This window comes from Phyllostomus hastatus, unplaced genomic scaffold, assembly GCF_019186645.2.
Source record: "Phyllostomus hastatus isolate PE091 unplaced genomic scaffold, TTU_PhHast_1.1 phas_scaffold_1066, whole genome shotgun sequence".
NCBI classification, from domain to species: Eukaryota; Metazoa; Chordata; class Mammalia; order Chiroptera; family Phyllostomidae; genus Phyllostomus; species Phyllostomus hastatus.
The window spans coordinates 20,926,444-20,945,521 of NW_025334004.1; the positions used below are offsets into that span (position 1 = coordinate 20,926,444).

A 19,078-nucleotide genomic window follows, 5' to 3' on the forward strand; every position below is an offset into this window, starting at 1 on the left:
TATTATTTAATTAGGCATTATCTAAGGCTTAGTTTGTTATTAAAGTATGCCAATACTTTCTATTAATTTATTTTTATAATTGACTTATAGCTGTGTATTTCATTGTTTCTGTAAGAAAGTAGATATAAAAGTATTTTCAGTATTATCCTAATTGATAAAGTGTAATAATATGTTGTTCCTTGATACTTGAAGTTAAGGATCTTGCTGAGATAGTGCTTCACAGTAATTCATAAATATCTGGTTGATAGTCTCGGATAGTGAGAAGCTCATCATATTAAAAATTTTTTGTGTGTGTGTTCACAGGAAACCTGTCCAGTTTAAGTCGTCTTGGTCTGAGATATAACAGACTGTCAGCAATACCCAGATCACTGGCAAAATGCAGTGCACTTGAAGAATTAAATTTAGAGAACAATAACATTTCTACTTTACCAGAGGTAAGAAGTAGAAACAAGCCTGCAAGATAATGAAGGGAAAACTAGTAAGTCTTTACAGCTGGATAAATAATTTGATGGTTGAGATTACCTAAAAATGAGGATGCTGTGAATACATAGCCACCACTAAGGTAAAGATTTCAAAGAAGAAAGAATAGGTATTATTAAAGGAAAATACTAAAAGTTTTTGTTGTTGTGGAGTAGGGAGAAACCAAGGTGGAAAATTGTTGTGGTATATTCCCCTTTAGCACCACATAAATCTTTCTCATGTCATTTTGAGAACTGGCAATAAAAGCTATAATAAAGGAAAGGTTGTATGGCTGGTTTTAAAACTTGCTGCCCCACACAGCTCAGTAATTAAAAAAAGGTACTGTAGAAAGATGATAAATGAAAAGAAATGAACTGCATATAACATACTATTTATTAGGAAGATTAATGTTAGCAGCAACACTCCTGTGACCCAAGTTATTATCCTGCTTATACAATAATATTAAAGCCTATCTAGCATCTGTTTTAAACACATTAGTTTTAATTTGGGTTTTCTTGGTTCTATTAGAAAAAATATTTTCACTTATTTTGCCCAGATTAATTGGGCGAGATGCAATAATTTAAAAAAAAATTCTTCTCAACTTTATTACTTTTTTATTCTTGCCTTCCCTTCTTTTGCTACCTGCTATTTTAGCATACCCAACAACTTGTATATTTGCTTATGGTTATTTAGCATAATATCTTATTGTGGTATTCTAACATAAAAAAATGGAATTGTGGACTTATGGATTGAGCTTTTGCAAAGTCTTTTTTTCTAACAATTAAAAATGTCTAATATAAATGGCCCTGTTGTGTTTCAATATTGCTGGTTTTTCCATGGTATGTGTGTACGTATATTTGAATTAAGGATAAAGGTGCTGTGGATGAATATTTTTTAGATTTATGCTTTAATTTAGAAAGAACAATTGAGTAGGTGAAGCTATAGGTTGATAGCCGTTAGCTTATATAATAAATATATTCAGTATTTTTGTTTCTTAGAGATACAGAAATAAAGTAGCACCTCTTAATTTGGCCCCTATTAATCTGAGTGTTTCGGGTTTCAGAAAACAGCTTGGTCAGTGTACAAAAATGAGTTTCCCAGGATTGTAGTTTCTAGGCTAGACCTGTTTCTCATCCGTGGCAGAAGAATACTATTGTTAGCAGCAGTTTAAGTGGGATAAGGAATAGAGTCCACAGATTGTAGATAGAGCCTTGACAACTAGATTATCTGGATTTTTGTGTTTCTGTGATAGTGGCAATTTAGAATGATCAACATGGGTGAGGTTCTACTGCTTAATGTCATCATCCCCTTTTCTAAAAAGTCATTCATATCCATAATAAGACAAATAATACTCACATTAATTAGGCCTTGTTGGGATGCTTTTAGGGATGATTTGTGAGCTTAAGTAAGATTGACTGCTTTTACAGCTTCACTGTGCCTAAATATAAAGACTGGGTGTACATCAAATTACACAGCGAGAAATTTAAAAGTTTATTTATATATTTAGTCTTACTGTCTGTGAAGGGAAGCTGATAATTATTAGTTATCTCTTAGGATACAGAGATTGTGGTAAGTAGTTTCATAGATAATATTTTGTGAGAGAAATTATATTTGATAAAATTATAATGAGGACAGCTCTCTTCAGTCTGGCTGTGGAAGAAGGACTGTGTGCATGTGAGTTTGTGTGTGCATATGCGTATGTGTTTAAACTGGCCTGTTTTCAGGTGGAGAAGCTATGGGGGAAACCCTTGATTGGTGGTGTTCAAATATGGGAAAGCATTAAGCCTTATTTAAACATAGTGTATGTGCTTTGGAAGAGCATATCCTAATTAAATATATTGAATTATTTATAATAAATATAATACATTGTATAACACTATTAAATACTTTATAATATTAATAATTATTAACACTAATATTAGCAATGTGTTATAATATAACACATTACATAGCTCTGTTAAATATATCAGATTATTTATAATATATACAATACATTGTATAGCTCAAAATCCATTAGATAGCTCTTACTCTAGACATTCAGGCTGGTTTAGGCAAGAAAAATTAGGAAAGTGGTTTCTAGTTGGAGCTCATATTGGTGAAATCAGAACTGTCAGTATGACTATATACTTTTCTATTTGAAGACTACCTGAAAATGCACTAGTTTTAATGTAGACATAAACACATAAGCAAAAGGAACTTAATGCTCAAGGCTAGGAGTTCTGTATGTGTTAATCCATTCAAATCTTCATTATAATCCTACTAATTATTGGGATAGTCTTATCAAATAGGTAGAGAAATAAGACATAAGAGAAGTTATGTTTCTGGCTAAATTTGTTACCTTACATATTTTGGGGGGAATATGGTAAGAGATATATTGATTACCTAATTAATTCACCAGAGGTCACAAAACTGGTAAGCGAAGATCTAAGATGGGAACCTAGATATGTCAAACTCTAAAGCAATACTAAACAGCTCCAAAGCTTCACAGTGTGATCTAAGAATGAAAGGTTGGAGAGCTCCTTCCTCTTTTGTTGCTACTTTTCAGATATCATCAGTTATTAACATTTTTAATGGAAAAATGTCAGTTCAGTAAAGTAAGCTGTAAGGATAATAACATTTTTGCCATGAAACTCAATAGAAAACTCCTTTATTTTCAGTAAAGTATGATATATTTTTCCTGAATTTGCTGCCATGAAAAGCTTTCTCACCACTCTTATCTGTGCTCTTTCATCTGTGAACACCAGTAGACAAATGTTGGGTAGCTTCTTAACGTTCAGTTTAAAGAACAAGTCTCAGTTCACCATATAGTTACACCTTTAATGAGACGGTTATTACATGTCTTCTGCTGGCCATGAAAATCAAATGACACCTCAGGTATTAAGTCTTCAGTTTCCTCATGGTGGACAACCAAAATCTGACCATTCTTTAAAACACACACACACACATTTCACTCTGCTTGTTTTAATCCCTGCTCGGGCTTTTATTTCAGTCTACAGTGTTTTCTTCTGCCTCTCTAAATATTTAATTTTTTTTCATCCTTTGAAATTTAGGTCACTGTCAGCCTCCTGTTGCTTTTCCAGTTATTCCAGTATTCCTCATCTTTTCTTTCAACTTAAATAGAGAAGGGACTTACAGTTTAAGTACTTATTATATGCTAGATATTGTAAAACTGTAAATGTACTTTATTTCTTTTAAATGTCTTTACTACAATCTATGAAATAAGGCATCATCATTGACAAATGAATAAACTAAGGTTCAGAAAAATAATTTGCCCAGAGTCACAAACTACTAAAAGATAGAGCCAGGATTCAAAGTTCTTTTATAGCTTATCCTGGTGTTTCTTAAACATTAATGAGCATAGAAATTATCTGGGAATTTTAAGATTCATTTTATGATTCTATAGGAGTGGGGCCTAAGACTCTGCATTTCCAATAACCTCCCAGGGGGTGCTCATTTGCTCTTTTTGAACCAGACTTTAAATAGCAAGAGCTTATTTCATGTCATTTATTCTTGATTATATATAGTTATGTATTATTTTCTTTTTCCTATCTGTGTGATTTATTTATCTAATTAGGATGTAGTCTTCTTAATAACAGAGATTCTTTTGTAATACCTAAGCACCTAGCACTGTGGTTACATGATAGGAGGCTAAAGTAAAGGGATATGGGATCATGTGCTTAATAAATACTTACTTGATAGGTGCATATTCCCTGAGAAATTTTACTATATGGAAAAGCAAGGTATTATGTAATATCAGGAAGTATAATCATCTTCTGAATTTAATATTTGTAGAAGTTACCATTAAATTACTGAGTAACTGCTTACTCTGTGCCAGGCACTATGGTAATCTTAATAATAATTTTGGAGATAGTATTTAACTAAAACCTGGTAAGGATTGGTCACACAGCCAGTGGCAGAACCAGGACTGTCTGATCCCAAAGTTTCTGTTCTTGAGATATCTCAAACTGGCCATGCATGAGGCACCTCATCCCCACAGACATATTTCTTTATGAAGTGTTTTAAATAAATTGAGCTAAATAATAAAAATTATATTTCACACAAGTAATTGAATTTCTTGTTTCTTGTAAAATCTGAAAACCTGACTATATTGGCTCTGTATTCCTTCAAGAAACAATTAGCCAGAGTTGAGCAGTGACTGTTATTCTTCATGAGACATCACAGAAGAACCCAACCAGTCTCTGTTATTTCTTACCCGCAGGGCCCAGTAAGGTACTGGTGTTTGGGACTTGTGCTCTATACTCTACAGAATAAGTCTTTTTACAGTTCTAATTCTTATGTTTATTTCATTTGTTACAGAGTCTTTTATCAAGTCTTGTGAAACTGAATAGCTTGACCTTAGCTAGAAACTGCTTCCAGTTATATCCAGTAGGTGGTCCATCTCAGTTTTCCACCATCTATTCCCTCAACATGGAACACAATCGAATCAATAAAATTCCATTTGGTATATTCTCCAGAGCGAAAGTATTAAGTAAGCTGAACATGAAGGTAAGCCTCTGTTTGTATTAGGGGGAAAAATCTGCTATTACTAGCACTTCTGCTAATATTTATGTTTTCTCTGTTAGTGTGGACAATGGATATTTGCTTCTTGCTGATGGGGTCTAAACTAATAATAAGGATATTTCAGGGCAATTTGTATTAGGTAACAAATATCTTAGAACCATGGAGACAGACCCTTAGCAATTTGTCCTAAAGAAGTAATTAAGAATGTTCATAAAAGCATAGTTTTAGAGATATTTATTACAGATCTTTCCATTTAATTGGTACCAACTTATAATATTAAGAGAGATTTTATTTTTTAGAAGTACTGCAGGCATACCTCATTTTATTGTACTTTGCTTCATTGCACTTCACAGATAATGTGTTTTTTTTTACAAGTTCGCTTGTGGCAACCCTGCATCAAGCAAGTCTTCGGTGCCATTTTTCCAACGGCATTTGCTCAGTTGGTGTCTCTGTGTCACATTTTGGTAATTCTCACTACATTTCAGACTTCTAAATTACTGTTATATCTGTTACGATGTTACTGGGAGCACCACACATCATACTCATATAAGATGGTGATCTTAATTGATATGTGGTGTGTGTTCTAACTGCTCCACCAACCTGTCATTCCCCTATTTCTTTCCCACTCCTAGGGCTTTCTTATTCCCTGAGATCTAACAATATTGAAATTAGGCCAGTTAATAACCCTACAGTGGCCTCTAAGTGTTCAAGTGAAAGGAAGAGTTGCATGTCTCTCACTTTAATGTAAAGCTAGAAATGATTAAACTTGGTGAGGAAGGCATGTTGAAAGCCAAGATAAGCCGAGAGTTAGACTTCTTGCGCCAGTTAGCCGAGTTGTGACTACAAAGGACCAGTTCTTGAAGGAAATTAAAAGTGCTACTCCAGTGAACACACAAATGATAAGAAAACAAAACAGGCTTATTGCTAATGTGGGGAAAGTTTCAGTGGTCTGGATAGAAAAATCCAACCACTTACAACATTCCCTTAAGACAAATCCGAATCCAGAGCAAGACCCTAACTTCAATTCTTTGAAGGCTGAGAGAGGTAGGGAGGCTGGAGAAACCCTTTATGAAAGGAAGAGGTAATTGATGTGGCAAATTTCATTGTTGTCCTACTTTAAGATATTGCCACAGCCGCCCCAAGCTTCAGTAGCCGTCACCCTCAGTCAGCAGCCATCAACATCTAGGCAAGACCCTCTGCCAGCAAAAAGACTATGACTTGCTCAAGACTCGAATTATGGTTAGCATTTTTTAGCAATAAAGTATTTCAAAATTAAGGCATGTACATTGTTTTTTTTAGGCATAATGCTATTATTACACACTTAATAGACGACAGTATAGTATAAAAATAACTTTTTTGTGCACTGGGAAACCAGAAAATTCATGTGACTTGCTTTATTGCCATATTTGCTTTATTGTGGTAGTCTGGGACCAGTACCTGCAGTCTCTCTCGGGCACGCCTGTGCATCTTCAGTGGAATACTATGAAGCCATTAAAAATAACACTGTAGTTTAGAAGAATATTGAATACCAGCTGAAGCATTCTCAGTTTATTAAGTGGAAAAAAATTAAAGCATGTAAGACTTTCTTTCCACACATAGTTTTTAAAAGCTGTTTTAAATGTACTTAGTTATATATTAATTATCTATAGCTTTTTATGCAAATATAGAACCAGTGTTCACCAAAATACAATATTTATCTTTGAATACAGAATTATGTATGGGTATCTTTAGCTTCTTTTTGCTTATTCTCTACAGTGAATGTATTTTACATTGTGATAAGGAAAACAAGTTTATTACCAAAGGAAGAAAGAAATGGGAAAATTATTTGTTTAGTGATTTAATTTGTAGTGAACAAACGTCAGGGCCAGAGGTGAAAATAACTTGGCCACATAGCTAATTCATGGCTGACCTAGGAATTCAGGAAACCTGTATTTCCTGCTTCCAGGTGTAGTGTTCTTTATTATCATAAAACATCCTTTTGTCTTTGATGAACCATTTCAACATAATGTGGTTCTTTAAACTGTGGTCTAAACGTACAGTGATTCTTGATTCTATCTATACTTCTTCATATATATCTTTTAATTTGTAAAAGATACTTCATAAAGTATCTTTTATGATAGTTCTTTGGAAAGATATAATAAATGAACTAATGGAAATTCAAAATACTCTTATAATCTTAAACTAGTATAAAACTTGTTAATCATTTTGATTAAATGAGAGTTACCAGTGGTAACGGCATTACTCTGATGTTCATTTTGTGATAAAAGATTTAGATCACAGCAGTCCATGTAGAAGTTCACTAGTTTTTGCATTTGGTTATACATTTTTATTAATATGATATTCATATAATATGTTAGCTTGGGAAGGTTGTCTGTTTTCAGTGAAATAATAAAACTTTGCATGGAGCTTTGTCTCAGTTTTTCTTCAAGATTCTAACAAATGTTTAACAAAACCTTTTCTTTTTTTTTTAAAGATCTTATTATTTATTTTTAGAGAGGGAAGGGAGGGAAGGAGAGAGAGAGAGAGGAGAGAGAGAGAGAGAGAGAGAGAAACATCAATGTGCGGTTGCTGGAGGTTATGGCCTGCAACCCAGGAATGTGCCCTGACTGGGAATCGAACCTGGGACACTTTGGTTCCCAGCCCGCGCTCAATCCACTGAGCTACGCCAGCCAGGTCAAAACCTTTTCTTGAAAGAAGTCAGTTGAATCCTGACATTTCCTCCTCATACAAGCACCGGTAGTAAGTTTTTTTAGACTCTTAGCTATCAGTAGTTTGGGTATAGATAGACAGTAAGTTTAAATGGTATAATAAATAGGTAGTAAAGTTAAAATATTATAATGAAAGAAGAACTTGGTTTTTAAAGATTTTGTTTATTTATTTTTAGAGAGATTGGAAGGGAGGGAGAACGAGGTGGGGGGAGAGAGAGGAAACATCGATGTGTGAGAGATACATTGACCAGTTGCCCCTTGCATGCTTCCAACAGGGGACCTGGCCTGCAACACAGTCATGTGCCCTGACTGGGAATGGAACTGCGACCTTTCAGTTCACTGGCCAGTGCTCAATCCACTGAGCCACCCCAGCCAGGGCAAAACTTGGTTTTTAAATGGATATTTGCTCCTTGGGATTTGTCTTATGGATGATTTTTTATAAAATAAGACAAGTAATCAATGTACATTGCAAAAAATATTAAAAATACAGATTAACAAAAAAGGCATAAAGTAACCACCAACGCGAGAGGTAGCATCACCGTTAGTATATTGGCATATATCATCAATACCCAGTTGGGATAGTGGTACTGATGGTCCCCTCTTGAAACCAATACCCCCGTGATAAGAGTTGTTATTCATGAACATGTGTTTTAAAAATGAATGTGAGGAAACAAAAAAATATACTGAATCATTGGATATATTTTACTTTTTTTTCTGTGTATAGTTAGATCTAATTAAAAAAAATTAGACTCACACTATTTTGTCACCTGTTTTTATTATTCAGTGATATGTTTTTGTCATTGAATGGACTTTTAAAGTAAAATTGTGGGTCCTTAATTAATGTTTTAATGATTTAGTTTGCTGTGTGATTAAGACATTTTCTCTCTCGTACTTCATTGCTCAGCACCTCTAGGATTGCTGAGGTGGTCTGGTGTCCTTGTAGGCCACAGTTAGACGTTCATCTTCCACTGTGTTCACAAGCACCCACACTTTATTGAGTGATTCAGCACATTATTGCGAAATGAGGAGGATGTCATATTTATCACTGGGACATTTGAAATCTCAAGTGTTGGTTTCTATGCTATGTTTTCTCTATATACAGATAATCACATAGGGAACATACTTTCAATTTACCCTCAAAATAAAAACGGAATTACTGTTTGGGAAACTTTGGAAGCTTAGTGTTTTTGTTGTTGTTTTTTGTTCGTTCTATATTTGTTATCAAAAAAGGGGGAAAGGTTTTTTGTTTAATTAAGAATTCTCTTTCCATCAGGTGGTGATCATGGAATTCTGTTTTTGTGGTTATACTTTAGATGCATCTTTTTGTCTTTGCCAGGACAATCAGTTGACATCACTTCCTTTGGATTTTGGAACTTGGACCAGTATGGTAGAGTTGAATTTAGCCACTAATCAGCTCACAAAGATCCCAGAGGATGTGTCTGGTCTTGTTTCTCTTGAGGTGTGTATAAAAGAGCATTCGTAACTCCTTAGATCCTTCCACAGTCATCTCACTTACAAAGTTTCCCATTAAAATAAGCAATTTCTGTTTGTGTGAAAATAATAATTAGAAATGTTAGAGCTTCTCTTTTTTAAAATTTAATTTTAATTTTTAAAAATATATTATTGATTATGCTACTACAGTTGTGTCCATTTTTCCTCCTTGGCCCCACCTCTGCCCAGTACCCCCATTTTCTCTGGTATTCACCTCCCTTTACTTTATGTCCATGGGTCATGCGTATAAATTCTTTGGCTGCTCCACTTCCTGTACTGTTCTGGACATTGCCCTGTCTATTTGTATTGAACCAATTTGTACTTTTTAATCCTTGCACCTTTTCCCTCATTCTCCCCCTACCCCCTCCCAGCTGATAACCCTCCAAATGATCTCCGTATCTACAATTCTGCTTTGCTTGTTTGCTTAGTTTGTTTTTTAGATTCAATTATTGGTAGTAGTGAGATTGTTGTCATTTTAATTTTCATAGCTTTGATTTTCTTCTTAAATAAATCCCTTTAATATTTCATGTAATAATGGCTTGGTGACGATGAACTCCTTTAGCTTTACCTTGTCTGGGAAACACATTATCTGCCCTTCCACTCTAAATGAGAGCTTTGCTAGACAGAGTAATCCAGGTTGTAAGTCTTTGCTTTTCATCATTTTGATTACTTCTTGCCAGTCCCTTCCAGCCTGCAAAGTTTCTTTTGAGAAATCAGCTGACAGTCTTATGGGAACTCCTTTGTAGGTAATACTCTGCTTTTCTCTTGCTGCTTTTAAGATTCTCTGTTTATCTTTAACCTCTGTCATTTTAATTATGATGCGTCTTGGTGTGGCCCTCTTTGAGTCCAACTTCTTTGGGACTCTCTGTGCTTCCTGGACTTCTATGTCTATTTTCTTCACCAGTTTAGGGAAGTTTTCTTTCATTATTTTTTGAAATAAGTTAATTTTTTTCTCTCCCTCTTCTCCTTCTAGAACCCCTGTGATTCAGATGTTGGTACATTTGTAGATGTCCCAGAGGCTCCTTAGTACACTTGTATTTTTGAACTCCTGTTTCTTGCTATTCTGATTGAATGCTTCCTCCCCACCTTATGTTCTAAACCACTGATTTGATTTTCAGCTTCATCCCCTCCACTGTTGGTTTCCTATAGACCTTTCTTTTTTTCCATTTAACATAACCTTCATTTCTGCCTGGGTCTTTTTTATGCTGTTGAAGTACCCAGTGAGTTTTTTGAACATCCTGACAACCAGTTTTTTGAACTCTGCATCTGATAGGTTGCTTATCTCCATTTCACTTAGTTCTGGAGTTTTGCTCTTTTCTATCACTTGGACCATATTTCTTTGTCGCCTCATTTTGGTAGCATCCCTGTGTTTGTTTCTGTGTATTAGGTACAGCTGCTTTGACTCCCTGTCTTAGTAGTGTGGCCTATTGTAGAAAAGTGTACATATAAGTTATATGGGGCAGAGCCTTAGGTAATTGCTGGGGCTGGGCAACCCATGTCACCGCTCAGTGGCTCTGTGTGGGAGAGGGTTTGGAGAGGGGACAGTGCTGCTGCCTGGCCTCTAAAGTTGTGCCTGGGAGAAAGCTGTCTGCTGGCACTTGCCCTGCTGCCAGTCACCTCAGCCTCTCCGTGTGCCACTGGTGCCCTTCCAGCTGTTGCCCTGGCGCCGAATCCCAGAGTGTGTGGGTCTGCTTAGTTCCTAAGTCTGTTGTGGGCCCTTTGACAGGAGTATCCTGAGAATCCTGCAGTTTCTTCCCCTGCTCCAACCCCCACTGTTCTTTTTCTTTAGATTTTATTTATTTACATTTGCAGAGAGGAGAAAGGAGGGAGGAGGAGAGAGAAACAGCATTGTGCAAGAGAGCTACATCAATTGGTTGCCTCTCGCACCCCCCCAACCAGGGACCTGGCCCTCAACCCAGGCATGTGCCCTGACTGGGAATCAAACTGGTGACCCTTTGGCTCACAGGCTGGCAGTCAGTCCACTAAGTCACACCAGCCAGGGCCCCCCACTGGTTTTCACAGCCAGAAGTTATGGGAACTTATCCCCTTGGCACTGGAACCCTGGGCTGGTTGGTCTGGTCTGGGTCTGGGATCCCTTGCTCCCGAGGTGTCCCTCCCAATTTTCATCCACCACACATGGGTGCAGGACTGCCCGCTCCATGTCTCCATGCCCCTCCGTGTTTGTGTGCCTCTCAGGACCTCTCTGCTTCTCTGCCACTCCACCCCTCGACCCCTTCTACCTGTCTGGATGAAGGCAGCTTGCTTAAATCTTTGGTTGTTGGACTTCCACACAGCTTGAGTTTGTGATGAATCTGGATGACATTTGTTTTGTAGTCTCATAATTTTTACTATAGTTGTGCTAGGTGAGCGTGTTTACCTACACCCCCGTCTTGACTGGAAGTCCAGAGCTCTCTTAAATGTACAACCTCATTAGGATGTTGAGGTGATGACTTAATCTGGGCTCAGTGCTTTTGAATTACTCTTACCCACTAAAAAAGCTGGTTAGTTGGAGTGCTATGAAGTATCTTTGAAATAAAAAGTATCTAAAACTTACCATTTTTAGAACATATTTTTTTTCCCTTAATTGTTGAAGAACTCTACACCAACTCTGTCTATCAGAATAATTATGGATTTCTCATGCTGGCATTCAGAACCCTTCATATAACTCTGGCCTACTCTTCCATCCTAATTACCCACCTACTCTTTTATTTAGCAAATATGTTATTTTATTTATTGGAAATGTATATATTTCTTGATCTGTACATTTAGTCTTACTGTTTTTAATATCTAGAATACCCTCTTCTCATTCCTTGTTTTCTCTTAAAAATCTTTTCCATAATTAAAGGTCCATCTTATTGTCACCTTCTTAGTCAAGTATGATTTTGCTTGCTTCTGAGTCCCTATACCTTTCATTCTTTTGATGAGAAAGCTTACTAATAGTAAATACTTATTTTTAAAAAATTTCTCTGTATCGATATTTTCTAAAAGTCTAATTTCCTCTTGTGTTTTTTTAATGTAGTAAGGTGAAATAGTATGGTATAATGGTTAAAACGAGCTTTGAAGTTAAACAGATCTGAGACTCTTATGGATTTATTAACTTTTTTAAACTTCAGTTTCCTAGCTGTGAAATGGGGATAATATGTAGTATTTTTCCTGTGAGGTTGTAGATTATGCATGTAGTATAGTGCCCTACAAATAGTAAACTCAATAAATGAATAACTGCTATTATTATTTTCTTGGTCTTATTGTATATGTTTATTTTATTCTGAGTAGTATAACTTTGAAAGAAATAAGTTGGTACAAAAAATTAGCCAGACCTTATATATATCTTCCCATTTAGTGCTGTTTTCACTGTCCCCTTCCCCAGTGTTTTCTCCCCACACCTGCTTTGTAACTTCCATGAGAACAATGGCTGTCTTCTTCAACCTTTGTTTGCCTCATTGGTATGTTGTAGGAGGTTTTGCAATGTAAATAAATATACCACAAATGACAACTGTGGTGGATTGATACAGGCAGTTTAGAAGTCATTTGTTACCTCCATTAAATGATGGTTTGTATGGGATTTCAATAAATAACTGGTTTTCTATCAGACATTTATAACTATTCAGCATCAAAATACCATTAACTGTATGAACCTTAGTACAAGTAGATAGTAATTGTGTATGTTTTTGTAAGTTAATAATTATATATATATGTTTAATTTAGTTAAATTCTTTACTTTTGGTTATATTAGTTGTGACTTAAAATCTATATTTACAATTACTATGGTGATTTTTTAGAATAGTAAGTTAAGTGTTTTATGTGATATAATTGAATTATTACCTTTAATATTCAATGTTTAGAAAATTAGCATTGCTTAATAAATATTAAGCCAAACAACAGTAATAATAATTCCATTTTATGAGTTGACAAACACTGTCAATAATTTCTGCTTAGGTTCTAATATTATCAAACAATCTTCTAAAGAAGCTTCCTCATGGTCTTGGAAACCTTAGGAAGTTAAGAGAGCTGGATCTAGAGGAGAACAAATTGGAATCCTTACCAAATGAAATTGCTTATCTTAAGGATTTACAGGTAAAACATTATCCCGATGATTTTATACTTACATGATTAAAATTTTGGGGATGCGTTTCAAATTGCACATTTTTCTTAAAAATTTGATCTAATTCTTGGACTGGATAGATTTTCCTGTTAGAGCATTAAGACTGAGTTTTATGTTCATTCAACCTCTTTGCTTTTGTCTTCCTAACAAATGATATTTTTTGAAAGAAAAACTTAAGTGATTCTTGTCCTATCCATTCTGATTTCTCTGTTCATGTTATTGGATTAGTGTAGATGTATCGTTTTAAATTTACATCAGTTGTTGGAAATATGTGTGTAACCATTTTTATTATGTCGATCTTTTAGAAATTAGTCTTGACAAACAACCAGTTGAACACGCTTCCCAGAGGCATTGGGCACCTTACCAATCTCACACACCTGGGCCTTGGAGAGAACCTGCTTACTCATCTTCCTGAGGAAATTGGTAAGAAGGCTTTGGGTGCTTGACTCTATTAATAATTTGTTCTTTCTGTGTTCAAGTAGTATTTCAGATAATATGACAGATCTGTTTTTGTTTTTGAATCCTCACCTGAGGATATGTTTTACTGATTTTAGAGAGAGGGGAAGGGAGAGAAGACAGGGAAGAGAGAGAGCAACATCAGTTGGTTGTCTCCATTATGCGCCCCGACCCAGGATTAAACCCACAACCTTTTTGTGTATGGGACGGCATTCCACCCAGGCAGGGCTCTGCTGTTTTTGTCAGCTGAGGTTCCAGCATGCTCGAGGTGTCTCTGCTGTGCTGTTCTATTTTATCCTATTCTATCAAGCACCGGTGGTTAGAGGGTTGTTTGGTTTTGGTTAGGTGTCTTCATAGGGTTAAATTTGTATTTGAGAATGTTTTTGCATATTTATATTTCTAATAGGTATAACCTTAGTTTCAAAGAGCTATTTTATGTTTTTTCCAAATTTAAAAATTACACAGGCTTGCTTTAAATTAGTATCGTCTTATGTCAAAAGAACATTTTAATGAGATTTTAGGATTAATAATAATATTTGATGAATGTTAATATTTGAGAATACTTTGGAGTTTTCTAAGTGTTTTCATATCTGTTACTTCATATAATCAACGTAACCACCTTGAATTTGAGGCAGTGCAAGTTGTAATTCCATTTTATAAAAAGAGTTAATTAAGGTCACATATTAGTTTTTAAATTAGTAATTTTATTAACTATGAATTATAAATTAACTATAAATTAGTAATAGCCATGCTGTTCCATAGGCACTATAGATTGTTGATTAAGAATGGTTTTGAAGTAAAGCAGACCATTCAAAGTCTGGTTCTGTGCCTTTGAATAAGGGAGGGAGGGAGACTCTTGGGTTCAAGTGTCCTATTTATAAAATAAGGGTGATAGTAGTAATTTCTCATAGGGTTGCTCTGAATATTAAAAGAATATTAAATGTAAACAAACCCATTATATTAGTCTTCTACATACCACTATAAAATAACACAAAGTTTGAAGTTTAAAAATTGACAACATATGAGTTAACTTTCCACTTTTATTTCTAGTGTATCTATTCAGCTGGCCTCATGCAGTTGCTTGAGACATTTGCCTAGAAAGTATGAGTATCCTAAGACAGTCCAGGACAAATTTTTTTAGAGTATATAAATTGATTTTTGGCTTACTGCCAAGTATGTGGTAACTGTCTTAGTGAAAGATTTATACCAAGTAACAAAAATCTTTCCACGTGAGAAATGTATTAATAAGAGATTGTCACATTGTCCACAATAGAAAAATTATAGGTACTGACTGTACAACAGACTTGCCTCTGGAGTTTCCAAAATAACTCTCCAAGCTTGAACACCAGTCATAGGAAGAGATTCTGATTTAATTGGTATGGAGTGTGACCTGGATATTAGGGTTTTTCAAAATCTCCCCAGTTGTTTTGAACATGCAGCAAAGTTTGAGATCCACAGTTGTAAAGAGTTTTAATATTAGGAGAAGTGAGAGGAAATGGGTATTTCAGTGTATATAATGTGCAGAATAGCATCATGCCATTGACATTTTTTTAGTAGTAACTAATTAAAAAATAATAATTGATTTGGTTTTTTTAAACAGGTACACTGGAGAACCTAGAAGAACTGTATTTGAATGACAACCCCAACCTGCATAGCCTTCCCTTTGAGCTGGCTCTTTGCAGCAAGCTTTCAATCATGAGTATTGAGAACTGTCCACTCAGCCACCTTCCACCTCAGATTGTTGCTGGGGGTCCTTCTTTCATCATTCAGTTCCTGAAGATGCAGGGTCCATATCGTGCCATGGTCTGATACAAATCTGCTGGTCCCACACACTGTTCAAAAATAGACTGCCATTAATGTTTCACATCTATATCTGTATCTATTTATGTAGATATTGATATATTTGGCAGATTTATAAAGACTGCATTATGTGTTTCTGCTAATAGAGGAATCATAGCCATTTAGATTTTTTTTAATTCTGTACAAAAGGCTTATATAAGTTTTCTTTGCTGACCTTGGATATTTTTCTGTTTGTAATATGATACTCCAGTTTGCTTAAAACATTTGTAAACAAATTATGAATTTATTAAATTTAAGGGGTAGAGGTAGTATAGTTATACTTTCTCTTAGCAAATATAATGGGCAATTTTGTTGCAACTTTTCATAGGCATTTTCCCCTTACCAACTGTCAGACCTTTATAGTATTATAGGCCATGAAGGTAGAATTTTTCTTTAACTTATTTTGAAATTTGAGATTTAAATTTTATATATTGTTTACAGTCAGAGTAAATCACTGGATTTTTGTTGTTGTTGTTTTGATTTGCTCTGTTTTAATCAGTCAGATCTAGAGTTTATATCATCTAAAGAATTTGCATCAGCTGATTCAGCTATTAAAAGATATTTGTTTTTTGAAACAATGGCAAATTGAAGATACAGGCAGAAATTCTAGAATTCCTTTCATCATGATTCTCAGATCAATTGTAAAGCAAACTATTTGACAGGAGTCTTTGGGGTGGGTGGGGGGAGGGCACTGAGATCTTTTCTAGTACAAATGTCTTTTCTTAAGTTTGGGGGAAATACAAAAGAAGTTTCATTCTTAAAAGTTGCAGGTCCACAAAATAGAACAGAATAATTTAGCAAAAAAATACACATAAACACACATTCTATATATGTATATACAATGCTATATAGATATGTATTTATTATATCATAAACTACATTAGGCAACTTTAAGGATTTCTCCCTAGCCTTGTACAATGAAAATGAATGTTTTTCTTTGAACACTGCAATATATGTTCCAAGGTTATTTAACAGTGTACTATGGTTTCATATCTTGACTTGCCTTGTACATCTTTTCAGTTCTGGAATATCTGCGTCTAAGCACACTCTCTTCACACTGTGCTGTATTGCTGCTGAACTAAATGCACTTTTCCCCACATGTGGGGCACTGGCTTCAAACAATTCAGTTCAGTACCATTGATTTTGATTTCATCTTTCCTTTCCTGGTAGTTGCTAATACACTCATGGAAAAGAGGCACATTGCGTAGAAGCCATTGATAGTTCAGTGGAAGTTCTGTAAGATGTGCATGTGCTATTCGATGTGTTTTCTTTTGCTCTACTATTTTAAGGCTGGCCGTGTTGTCAGTGCGAGCCCCTTATTCAGTACTCTGACTTTTGGTAGGGTCAGTCTCAGTAGACTTAATTTTTGAAGAGACTCACAGAGCAAGGACTTTCTAGATACCATCCTAAAGAACACTTTCCATATAATGAATAACTATTATGTGTAATTACATGTTGCTGCTTGGATTTCTTTTTTTACTTCCTTTTAGATGGGCATTGTGTCTTAAACCATTTTTGAATTAAGGCCATGATATAAAGATAGAAATTTTGAGTGTTGTTTTGCTTTTCCTGGTGCTCAAAATCAGGACTAAGTTTGAGTTGGAAACTGTATTTGTAATTGGCAAATTGTTAAGGAGCAACTAAGGAATTGAAGGCAGGTGAAGATATAAAACCCTAGAATGCTTGTATGTGCTGTAAAACTATTGTAGATATCACTGGATTTTACCAAGTAATATCCTTTCTTCTTTTTTTCCATCTACTGTGGCTTTTCTGTTAAAATTTTGTTTATAAAAGGAATTTGTTTATTACGGCTCTACTTGGAGCTTGTGTGTATGTGTGGTTTTTAAAAATCCTCATATCCAGGCGTGCTCATGTATTGAGATGATGGAACTTGAATTTTAAAGGGAGTAACCTAATGTCTTTTTTCTTTTTGAAAAAATGGTTATTGTTCCTTAAAAATGAAAATACTTTTTTTTTAAACATTTTGGTTCCCCTACCTTCATTTATATTGATCTGTAACAGATGCAAAATGATCAAAATCTTACATGTAGAAGTGATGTTATAGGCAAACCGTATATAGCTGAGGAGTTACAACACTTTTTTACAAAGCATAAAACGTGTCCTGGGTATGGCTGCCACCTTGTAAGAGCCCATAAATTTTATTACTTCTTCTAACAAGAAACTAAAGTGGACTCTAATTGGTATACCCTTGTGAAATCAAGATATTTAATATTAAAGTTAGAATATAACGGATATTGTTGACTACATGTGTGCTAATACTTTTCCTGAATTACAGTAGGACTACAGTAGGACTACCCAGCATGTCCAAATTTTTCTTTTTAAAGAAAAATTGTCTTTTAAAGAAATTACGTTAGTCTCTCCATGAGGCACAATAACTTTTAAAAAAGTCATAGAATGCTACATTGCTCTAAACTTCGCCTTTTGTTAATCTACAAAATGGGGCAAAAGTAGGTTTACAGTTGTGCATGTGGAAAATATATTTAATAAATAATAATACAAGAATAAACTGTTTTATGTACTCACAACTGTAAACCTACTTTTGCCCCACCCTGGAGAGTAGGAAAACAGCAATAACTATGTCAAACAGTCCTTCTGTGGTAGTTTACTACTGTTTAAATCCCAAATGATTATTTCATACAGAAAGAAGGGGACGATCCTAAATAACTTAAGGACTTGATGGATACAAAAGAAAGCGGTAGAAAATAGAAACTCTCGGAGGAGAAAATACACATAAAACATTTATTTGTACTTATATTAAAAGATGGGTGATGCAATTGGAATAAGCTCAAGATGTAATTGCATATTTCTAATTTATCTTATAAAGTGTGAATCATTTAAAATGGATAAACTGTTACACATCCCAGTTTATCTAGTCTTTCTCCAATACCTTTGTTACAGCTTTTACTTTTCATCTCAGTTATTGCTAAGCCATGTGTATTGAATCCACATTTCAGCTTGCAGAATTTGTAATTGTTCATCAATAAGCATGGGTTGTGGTTAAAGCATATAAAATGGGACCCTTTGAAATGGAAAGGGGACACTACTGATTGTCGTATTGGGCCAACAACCGTACATCAGAACTGTCTCTGGAAAACGAGGATATGTGATTACTCTTGCATGATTAAGCTTAGATAAAAGCAAATGGCACAATCCCAAATAGGCAGAAGAACTTGTACAGAAAGATTTCTTTCCTCCTATACTAGAGGATAAGTAGGATACCAAATATCTTAGCTAAAATGTTTTTCTTGCTTTATTCTTTTGGGTAGTGTAGCCCTTAAGAGCCAGTTTGGACCATTGGAAAATGTGACAATATTTGGTTGATTATTGGATCTCTGAGAATTTGAATATGTAGAGTTGTGACATTGATTTGGTATCTAAGGGAATATCTTGAATGTTAGATTAATAAAGTATTATGAGAATGTTTTAGAAAATAGTTATCAATACTTTGTTATTGAACAGAATGCCTTCTAAAGCTGATAAC

At 34.9% G+C, this 19,078-nt stretch overlaps 1 protein-coding gene across 2 annotated transcripts in view; it reads left to right on the forward strand.

The window, feature by feature from the left end:
• Positions 1-17,392, forward strand: part of SHOC2 (SHOC2 leucine rich repeat scaffold protein) — a 75,756-nt gene extending 58,364 nt beyond the window's left edge. For both annotated transcript variants that reach the window (XM_045854626.1, XM_045854627.1), the window contains exons 4-9: positions 304-434; positions 4,777-4,965; positions 9,025-9,147; positions 13,116-13,253; positions 13,587-13,704; positions 15,338-17,392. In XM_045854626.1, coding sequence (XP_045710582.1) covers positions 304-434; positions 4,777-4,965; positions 9,025-9,147; positions 13,116-13,253; positions 13,587-13,704; positions 15,338-15,546 — 908 coding nt within the window. In that variant the 3' untranslated portion in view covers positions 15,547-17,392. The remainder of the gene's footprint in view (positions 1-303; positions 435-4,776; positions 4,966-9,024; positions 9,148-13,115; positions 13,254-13,586; positions 13,705-15,337) is intronic.
• Positions 17,393-19,078: the final 1,686 nt, after the last annotated feature.